The sequence below is a fragment of the Dermacentor variabilis genome, unplaced genomic scaffold (genome assembly GCF_050947875.1).
Source record: "Dermacentor variabilis isolate Ectoservices unplaced genomic scaffold, ASM5094787v1 scaffold_12, whole genome shotgun sequence".
In the NCBI taxonomy this organism is placed as follows: domain Eukaryota; kingdom Metazoa; phylum Arthropoda; class Arachnida; order Ixodida; family Ixodidae; genus Dermacentor; species Dermacentor variabilis.
The window spans coordinates 35,156,704-35,167,214 of NW_027460280.1; the positions used below are offsets into that span (position 1 = coordinate 35,156,704).

The 10,511-nt window shown below is 47.1% G+C and overlaps 1 protein-coding gene across 1 annotated transcript in view; it reads left to right on the forward strand.

Moving 5' to 3' along the window:
- Nucleotides 1-10,172, forward strand: part of LOC142566232 (cell adhesion molecule Dscam1-like) — a 706,104-nt gene extending 695,932 nt beyond the window's left edge. The window contains exons 25-26 of the mRNA XM_075677073.1: nucleotides 2,916-3,002; nucleotides 5,747-10,172. Of these exons, the coding sequence (XP_075533188.1) occupies nucleotides 2,916-2,980 (65 nt within the window). The 3' untranslated portion in view covers nucleotides 2,981-3,002; nucleotides 5,747-10,172. The remainder of the gene's footprint in view (nucleotides 1-2,915; nucleotides 3,003-5,746) is intronic.
- The last annotated feature ends 339 nt before the right edge of the window (nucleotides 10,173-10,511 follow it).

Genomic DNA, 10,511 nt, shown 5'->3' on the forward strand with positions numbered 1-10,511 from the left:
GCGTAATGGTCTTTTGTGAGCATTCCTAATAGAACCCGGCAGGAGCTATTCAAGTTGGCTTATTATCTCCGTATGCCGGCAGGCCAAATACTATAAGCGCTTGTGAACTGTTGACCCGCCGATATTATATATAGTATACTGTTCGCTGTAGTCGTACTGTTAACCTCGAACGTTTAAATGGCAACAGCAAGAGCCAGACATGGTATGCAGTACCCAATATTAGAAGTGGTTTTTAAAATGCGCCGTCAACAACAAACGCAATCTCGCATAGCCGAAGTCCTACTTTTATTCTACGTCGACCATTCAGAATTAAGGCACCAAGACTTTTGTAAGGAATAACTATATATCAGCTACGCAAGATATATTAATGCAGCACTATTATTTCGCCAAGCTTGCACAATTGGCAGCCATGAACCCCAAAGTATATCACTAATTATAAAAAATTATTCACATTTTTTTTTTAAATATGGACACTATATGTCATGTTTGTTTACGAATTTGAAAACGATCGTCATCCAAGGCAAACTTCTTTGTGTGAAATTCTGCTAACAAGAGATTGGTCCACTAAACAATGTGTGCATTTTTTTTTTATTTACATCGAATACTCTTTCTTTAAGAAGCCTACGAAATTTACCTGAATTACGTCACTACGGATAAATTATCTGCCCAGGAGGTCGTCGTTTAGAAGAAAAACCAAATCGATTGTTTCAGAAATTAAACATTAATTAACTTTTTAATAATAAAATTTACGGCACAGGTCTATGTGGGAAATTTGAATGCAATCATTATAAAAACATAGTTTCGTCTTTCTACATTTCAAAACGATCATGTAGATCAAAATAACTCGTGAAATTATGGGTTCAATTTATTTGATTACTCACGCGGAACAGCGAAGCGCAGCTCGTGGTGAAACCCCCTGTGACGTAGCGGGGCGGCGCAAAACAAAGCTTCGCCATACTGGCGATAAAGCAGTCCGTCTCGCTCCTGCTGCTTAAGTGGCTTTACGTTGCATCGGGAGCTGCGCAGAGGAAAAAGATAATTAATGTAGTTCGTTTAATTAGCAGCTAAATTGCTTTGGTTTTTCCTGAAAATGATGGCCGTCTGGGCAGATAATTAATTTGTATAGTGACGGGATTCGAATAAATTTCGCAGGCATTATTTTTAAAGTTCTAAATAAAACTAATGCACTGTATACAACGTACAAATTAGCCTTCTCTTCGCTCATTAATCATGCAGCCGAAGTCTTCTCCGCAAAGGCCGCCTCGTCGATTTGATCGACCTTCGGAGGAGCTCAAAGCCCCCGATGTCTCACCAACGTTCTGCAGCGGAGCGAAGGCTACGGCTCGTGTCAGCCGATAAGGAACAAAAAACAAATTATGTGGTTTTACGTGCCAAAACCACAATATTATTATTAGGCACGCCGTAGTGGGAGACTCCGGATTAATTTAGACCACCTGGGACTCTTTAACGTGCACCTAGTGCACGGCGAACAGGTCTTCTTTTTGTCATTTCACCCGCATAGCGAAATGCGTCCGGGATTCGATCCCGCGCCCTCGGGCTTAGCAGCGCAACGCCAACGCAGCTTAGCCACCGCGGCGGCGGGGGGGGGGGGGGGGGGGGGGGGTGTACACGCGCGATATAAGCAATGACAGCCGGCGTTCCAGACAAGGGCTCGCCCGCTGTGCGCCGCCGATCCCACCGCGACGCTTCCATTCAGCGGGCGCCTGTCGGAGGGTTTCTCGGAGAGTTTAGGCAAGAGGCGCAGCCTGCGCCATGACATGGGACGCGGACAAGGAAGGCCGACGCTCCTGTTCTCCTGTTGCGAAGCGTGGTGTGGAGAAATGACAGTCCCAAGCGTCACCCGTGTCCTCCACGAAAACGTATATACGGCCACTGCTCCTTCCCGCGTGACCTCACGGCTCGAAGCACGCAGGCCTTTATCTCCCAGGTGCCTCTGAGCCGATGTTTCACTCGAACCTTTTGACGCGTCTGATGGCACGCCACCGTCGGCCCACGCACGTCGCTATATTGCATGCATCGCTGTTGGCCCTGCTATAGCGCACACCTCTGTAGAATTGCATCACCTGAAGCACATCACCTGTTTTTATCTGCGAAATTAAGAGAAACCGCTAAATTGGACGCCCGATAATCCGGAGCACGTACTCGTTGGCAGTATAAAAAATGATTTCGTGTGATAATAACTATCGTAACTTATCGCAAATTCATAACGGACACAAATTTCTTCGTGTACGTTATGAATTTGCCTTAATTTACCATAGTTTAACTACGCAAGACCAATAGCCTAATAGCCAGTCCTCCTTGAGTTTGCCTCGAATAACGATCTCATTAAACTTGATAATATAGACCTCATCCGCTAATAGGCGTTACTCATTTCACTGTTTCTGCCAGTTTATTATGCTTTCGTTAGGTTATTATATTTGGTTAGGGGTTCAGCATTGAGTTCGTTGGACCGAACAATATAGCAGCTACACTGCTGTAGTTTGCGTAGCTGCAATAGCGTCTATTTATCAAATTATAAATATCGTTTTGTAAGGATATATCTATTAGAGACAAAAACGCTACTGCGCTATTCGCTGGGTGTCACTCGATTCATATAGAAAGCGTGCAATTCTCGTTGACAGTTAGAAGTTCCGGTATGTACGCACTTGCGATGTCTGCTCTTGCGAACAGCCATATTTTTTTTTTAATGTTGCCTTTGACACGGGCTATCTCACTGTGGCATTCATCGCCGCACAGTCAGCGCGAATTTGCAACCGTCATCAAGGGGCATATACGCCAGGCGATGTCCGTGGGGTGTGGCGCTTGCTTTGAAACACGTGTGGCGTTTCAGCTAGTCGGCTGTCGCCGTGCATTTGCCTTCACCCGCTTTTCTCTTTTCTCCTTCTGTCTTCCAGTGAAAAATTTTGCACGCCAGAGCTCGAATATCGACGGAGCGTATCAGTGGCCCCTACAAGGGTAATTTACGGAAGAGCCTGCATTTGGTAAGACCGCCGTCAACTTTTGGGTTACGTCGGTGCTTTCGCTGATGACACCGCGATGCCCTCGAGGCATAGCGGCTGCGTTTCGTCATGTGATGTGACAAAAATGCGCCTATAAGATTTCGTATGTCTAACGTAAGCAAAAGCTTTTCTAGGAGCCCTCCAAAATGGCATCCTAAGCGCGTTACCAACAAACTTAAATACTGTGGTGCAACAACAGGGCGGTAGAAATTAGAGATGGAAGAACCCCGGGCTTATGATTAAGAGTACATTACAACATACAGGGAAATAAGACTGCGCGCTTTTTCTTATATGAAAAGTGATAATATATATTATGAGTAATGTCTGACTCAGTAAGCACCTCCAAAATTGCTCTTTTATTTTGTTCAGAACTTCAGAGTAATAAGCCACATTGATCCCTACATCTGACACCGCTAACTATTGCTTTGTGAAACGATACTGTGGCCGCCCCTTCCAGGAGCAAACGAGTCACTCTCGTTCTAGCTGGTAATAATTTGTCTGGTTCTTCCGCTTTTATTGCCAAGACGCCACCAGTTAAAGAGCAGCACGCTGACGCGACTGACGTGGCATGTCGCGATGTTCGAGTTCGAGGGAAGTACAGGATCATACAAGGCAGCTCGGTTGATACCTATTACCCTTGTAAATGCAACAAATGCTAGTCATCTCTGTGGTGGAGCCAAAAGTACAGAGATGACTAACATTTTATGCATTAACGGTGCCATAAAGCTCCACTTCCCCCTTTGTTCATTTCACGGTGCTCACTGCTGCCCCTTGCCGAATTTTTTTGTGCGAGTGGATGCGCTTGCAATTTGTTTTTTCTCGTCCTTTGATCTCTCTTCACTGTAGTAGCATGCCAAACCTTTTTCTCGGCCTACCCGTTCCCCTATTATTAAAGTTTCTCTCACCAGCGTGCACGTATTTTAATACACTGGTTGATGTACACGGTTTCCATGTGATACATTCTTGGAATACGTAAATTGTGTGTCCGGTGGGCGAGATATATGCGGTGTGAATAACACAGACTGGCAGTGCGTGTTCAAGAAACCATTGCCCCAGGCTAGCGGTCTGGCATAACGCAGTACCAACATTCTGAATAGGACTGACTCGCAGGACCCAAATGCAAAGTATCGTAACTTTGTGTTCACTATACTGTACGTATTTCGACAGTTTATTGCAGATTTACGTCGTCTGACAGGAGCTGTACGAGAAAGTGGCAGCGTAGAAAAGCTGCATCTGCTTCTCGCGCACCGCTTACGTATTCGGCACTGCATTTTCCTCCTCTCATGGCGTACGCTGCACGGAAGAAAGCCTTAAGCGCAAGAAGGTCTCCGAAATTCCCACCGAGGTGTAGCTCAGATGATCAAATATACTGCGGCGCCGTGCATTCCTTAGCGGAGGCTTTGCTTTTGTGCTACACGAAACCGATAAACGCTGCATGGAGGCCGCTGTTGACCTGCTTTTTAACAGCGCCGCCTGGGCAGCGCAACACGCCTATGGCATCTGCTAGTTTTATACGTTGTCAAATTTCTACTCTTTATGTTTGATGTAGTCGTATATATGACATGCGTAAAGCGAAGTAGACAAAATAGAAGACGGTGTCTGTTTTCCGGCGAGACCAGCTCAGAGATGTTACAGTGGGCTGACCGCTTTCTGGCATTTAGCTTTAGCAGCAAGCACGGAATGAGAAGCTTCCCAGCGCAGGCAATGCAAAGGCGCTGGAAAACGCAGTTGCATTCCCAGCTGCAGAAGCTTTACTTCGCATATTCGGAAGTGTCTTCCCTTAAGTATTTGGTGTCGAATGCGTTCCCATGAGCGTCTGACTTCGCCGTTAACGCACTTGCGCCGAAGTACTTAGAAAAAAGAAGAAGACAAAAGAAAGAAAACTAGATACTGTTTCACCACCACCAGCAAGCCACGCAATCTGTCATGTTTTGTTTGCCCTCCAGATTTTTTTTTCTATTAGATTTCCATCCGTTGAATTCCAAAATTTGGAAAAGTGAAACGCATGAGACGGGCTCCTAACCGACTTGATAGTTTGCTCTATTGATTATTTTGCAAGCCCAATCTAGTGTATACGTCGCAGGATTGCGCATACATCGCGGAATCCTGCGTTACATAACAGGAACATCGAAAATTGCTGTTTTCGACGTGACTGTTGTGCTTTCAAAGTTTTCAAAAGTGGTAACAGCTGTGCAGCCGAATGCTGGATTATACAAGGTCGTTAGCATTACGAAAAGCTTCATTTGTAAGCACTGTTTCTGTCAACAAGTGAATTCCGCTGGCACAGTAACAGTACCGTGGAAGTACAGGGAACCTCGAGGCAAAACGATTTTGCTGGAACGAAGCTTTAGCGCAATGCAATCCACATTTGTTGAACTGTAAAGGACACATCACTGTTTGACATTTACATCCTGTTTATAGTGTATATGCGAACGCAGCCTAACGTATGCAACAGGTACTGCGACATAAACGTAAGAATTTACATACTGTCTTCACAATCACTGTGCTGCATGCGGATTATTAATGTGGTTTTAAATAGCAGCGTAGAACATAGTGCCCATATTTCAAGAACTAAACGGAAATTAAGCAATTACAGAATACATTTCTGGCGCACCAAACCCTAGACTTGCATTCTTGCTTTTGTTTTCTTCATTTCAGGGAAGCATTTTATTAATTTTTGTATATTTCTGTCACCTGCATATCCCACCCTGCTTTATCGCTTGCAGACAACTGACTCTGAATCTGGCGGCTGATGCATCCTCGGCGAAGAATGTCCTGCTGCGATCCAATGCCTGCTAATCGCACTTGGACAGCACTATACGGCAACAAATGTCTTGATCATTCGTTAGCAGTGCGACTGCGCACGTTCCCACCGCGGCACGCTGTCACCTGGCCAGGACTGCCGCTTGGAAACGCCAGGGGGAAAGACTGGGAACTAGCTCTTGCACGCAAGATCTCGAGAACACTGCAGAATTTGCCGCTACATAATGGCGCCTGCGTAGACTGCGTCGCCCAACGCAATCCACATGGTGCGCAGACGATGAACTTATCGGGCCGTTATTGGTACTTGAGCGGGTTCCTGAACTTGCACACGTGCAGACATCCGTACACGCGCGCGCGCGCGCGCACAAGACGTCAGGAGAGAACGAAACTCCAGAGAGCCGATTCGGTTATCACACTGAAGTTGGTCGCGAAATGTCACTTTGCAACATGTTTTAAAAACGCTATGGATGCAGCACTTGGCATCAGAACGATGACTAGAGCTTTGCCTGCGTTTCATTCTACCCTGATAGTGCGTGCGCAAGTTATACATACATACATACATACATACATACATACATACATACATACATACATACATACATACGTACATACATACATACATACATACATACATACATACATACATACATACATACATACATACATACATACATACATACATACACATACATACATACATACATACATACATACATACATACATACATACATACATACATACATACATACATACATACATACATACATACATAAAGAAACGCAGGCATACGTCGTGCGACCTAATGCTCGGCGTGAGGGATGTCTTCCATTAATCAAGACTGCCCAAGAGGTGTCATTGGGTTTTCTGTTAATGGCTCTGTAGCGTCTTGCTTTGACAAAACCCCACCTTCTCCGGTAGGAGATTTCGAACGTGTAAACGCCAGCAGGCGCTGTTGTCACTGGATGTCTGGCACAAATCGTCGGTCATTGGCAAGTCAAACCTATGGAAGATTAGCGCTCAGCACGAAACTTCTGCAACGTCACTGCTTGCAAAGTAGAAGTGATAACTTATTTCTATTCTTCTTCGAGTAATATGTGCTGCCACTGCTACACTGGGATCCTGCAACGCGCAATAGCGTGGCCACTACAGTATTGCCCACGGAGAAAGACAGGAGCGCTGGCTCGCCTCTCTTGCAAGGCATTTCTGGCTTCACTTCACTTCAGCTACACTTCGAGCTCCGGCCTTTCTACCGCAATTCTCTCTTCCTCCGCTCCCGTCCTCTCTCACGCCTTTGTAACGTGTTCTTTTATCCCTTCTCCCTCCACTAGCTGTTCGCAATAGAGTTATTGTATACGCTACCAATGGTAGTATATGCAGTAACTCTAGTTCGCAATAAACATGCGCGCCGCTATGAGGACAGGGCAAGAATTAACCACTGTGTGAGAAGGAACGATGCACTTCGACCAGGCGGATTACGCCAACATCGTGAAACGCTGCGGGCTTCGCAAAATGTTCGTTATCTGCAGTGGGAAAATGCGTGATAAGCCCATTCCACGCTTGAGATATCGCAACAGCTTGATTTAGGCGAGTTGGTTCATCTTGAGTAAAACTTGAAGCAGCACAAAGCAGGCGAAGACCACAATCGAAAACACATACAACAGCGCTCGTCATGCTCTGTGTGTTTTCGATTGTTGTCTTCGTCTTCCTCGCGCGCTTCAAGTTTTACTCGAGAGATCGCAGTGTTGCCGGCGTCGCGAGAGGGCACAGACAGCGCGCTGCTGGGCTGCTGCTAGTGTGAGTGCTTTCATTGCAACCTATGCATTACTTTACGAAGCTAAAATGAGCAGAAGTTGGAACACCTTGTCAGGCGGGTCAGCGCCCGTGTGTATATTAGCCCGTACGACTGCCAATACTACTGTTGGCATCTGTTAGTAAATTAATGCGAGGTACCGAACTAGAAGATCTAGCAAATTTTTAGGTTTGTTCTTTAGCAGAGCCTCGCAAATTTCGGTTTCCGTGGAAGACAGTAACGAGTTGAAGGTTGGAGCATGGTTGTGTAGAAGCAGCTTGTTTTTTTTCTTTTGTCAGTGCGCCGATGTTCGCTTTAAATCTGCCCGGGCCTACTAATGTTTGTTGTAGTCTGGCGAGTTCCATCGGCAGGGACCGTATTAAATCAATGGCCTGTGTCCTACATTCTGGAAGTTTCGCGTCTGAAAACTGCTGCATCTTCTGGCGCAGCGGTCTTATTGTAAAACGACCTCAACAGGTGGCTCTGTTCGTCAAAGCCCTTGTTTCACAAACTTCGCCGGTTGTTTTTTCTGGAAATTCGCATGGAACATCCAGTGCCAACAGCGCTTGCTCCCCACCACAGCGTCGTGATCCCACAAGCGTCAGAACCTCGCGCTTTGTCCACGCGCATCTGCACTCTGTTACACGCCACTGAAGTGTCGCAGCAGACCTGCTTGCCGCAGAGTTCCTGCGACAGCCAGGCATAGTACGTTCACGGCTCGGCGTCCGCAGGGGAGGCACCTGTGAATTTTTTTGTTTAGTTCTCGCCGGCCAGCTTGCGCACACTGTGTGCCCTGTACAGGCGCCCGAGAGGAGCTATTTTTATAAATGCTACTCGTCCTCATAACGGGTGAACCATAGTTCCTGGCGACGCTGACTTGTAGACGCTTTTGGGCAGCGCGTGTATCATCTCGCGGGTTGTGTCTCTCTCATCTTTAGCTAACACGATGTACGGACTGTGGCTTGTACTAGCGTACAGGCTCGTTCACATGAGGGGCAACGCTAAGCACCAGAGATCTGCGCAGCGGGTTCATGTCTGTGATGATGTGAAATCGTACTGAAAAATGGACAGTAATCTGCAAGCGGCGTTGGAAAATATCCCCAGCGACGTCACGTGCAAGCTACGTACCCGCAAGCTCCTGTACACGGTGCCGGTACGGCTGGCAAAATCCAGAAGCCTGTGAGTTGAGACCATCACGCCCATAAATTATGTCCGTCACCCACAAAAGACGACTTGGACCAGATTTTCAGCGCCACCGTAGTCAGCAAAGTTGATCCGACAGAGAAGTCCCGCAGCTTTCCTCAGCCGAAGGAACTGACTGCGGCTTCCCGCGGGCACTGCCGGCAGGAATGTGAACAGTGTTTCAAAAGTTGTGTTTCTTTGCCTGTCCGGCGTGTGGTGCGCTTTCTGCGAGTGTGAGTGGTGCAATGCGCGCGTCATTTTTCTTGGTGTCTGAAAGTGCCTTATTTCCTTGAGCAACTTGTCTGATATATACATATATGTACATATACTTCGCGTCATGTGTGTTCTCCCAGTCATGGCAGGCAAGCTGGTGTTATATACATATGTATACACGATATATGTATCCAATTTCGTCTTACTAATAGAGTTCACATTACTGCACGCATGCACACACGTGAGCACTTTTGTTGGTTATTGGCTTGGTTCCAGGCTGGCAGTGGGAAACACAAGCCCGCGCCCCCATGCTCGTCGTTAAGTGTAACAGCCAGGAGCGATCTAACACGATGGTAGTGACCATTCCTGCAGTCTTACACCGTGCGCACATTTGCGCGTAAACATGGCGCGAAAAGAGCGCGCGTTGTCTCAAACACATGGTTGTTGGTTCGTTTAGGAAGGAAGTGAATGACAAGTGATCAAAACTACTGTTTTTCCGGTCCGTCTTTAATCGACTTAGCAATGGAGCGCGTTGCCTTAGGCACTTATCACTGTTACATTGATTCATAATACTAAATACTTTAAGCATGCTCAGAAGCATCACGCTGCGGCACAGTTCCGTTGTTTTGTAGTGCCCGCAGTCAAGTTCTGACTGTTGTGAGCGCTTGTGATCACTGCAGGGAGTTCTGCGCGTAAAATGTCTGTTTCGTTAAAAGCACTCGCAGAAAGCTTGGCTTCGGGGCACGACGCAACCTGAACTAAATGCGCGCATAATTGTGCTTCGTTGTGGCGGTGGTGATTTTGGCTCCCCCTTAGCATTCCAATATTCTTTTGAAAGAAGATAAAATCGAAAGCTAGACACGTTAAAGAAGAGACCGCACGCGAACCAGTGTTCGCACAGTAAGCTTTTATTCCCAGGCTCATGCGTGTGGCCCTTTGACGTCCCGCTCCTGCTTTCCGAGATGTCAGTGCGCATGCGCCGTCATCGCACGGTCTGGTCGGCGCCCGCGCTAGCCTGTTCATGTCGTTCTAGTCACTGGATAACGCTTTCGGGTCACCCACTCGAGAGCGAAGGGAGAGCACCAGACATAAAGACGCAATCTGTAGTGGAACACACGCCAAAATGCATGTCCTTTTCGCACTTCGGTTTACGACAGCTCGCGTCAGTCTGCGCTGAAGCACCTGACATTGGGAACCGGCACAAGTAAGGCAACTCTTTTCAAGCGAACTTTTGACATTGCTGGTGCTGCTTGCAATAGATGAAGCGCCAAAAGTGACGGCGCACAAGAAGAAATGCAGACAGGCGCTTCCTGTGCTGCTGTTCTTTACGTGCACCCGTCTCTGCCTGAATGCGTGTTCGCGACAACGTTTCTCGCGGCTCAGGAACTGAAGGAGGAGGCGACTGACACAACACACGGTGCATGCTTGTGTGGCGTCACCCGCCATCGTCTCCAGCGCGCTGTCATATAACCAATATCAACTTAACCTGTTTTTCTCACCTCTTCAGCGTTCGCTGTGTGGGTGAGGAGCGTGATAGCTCTCA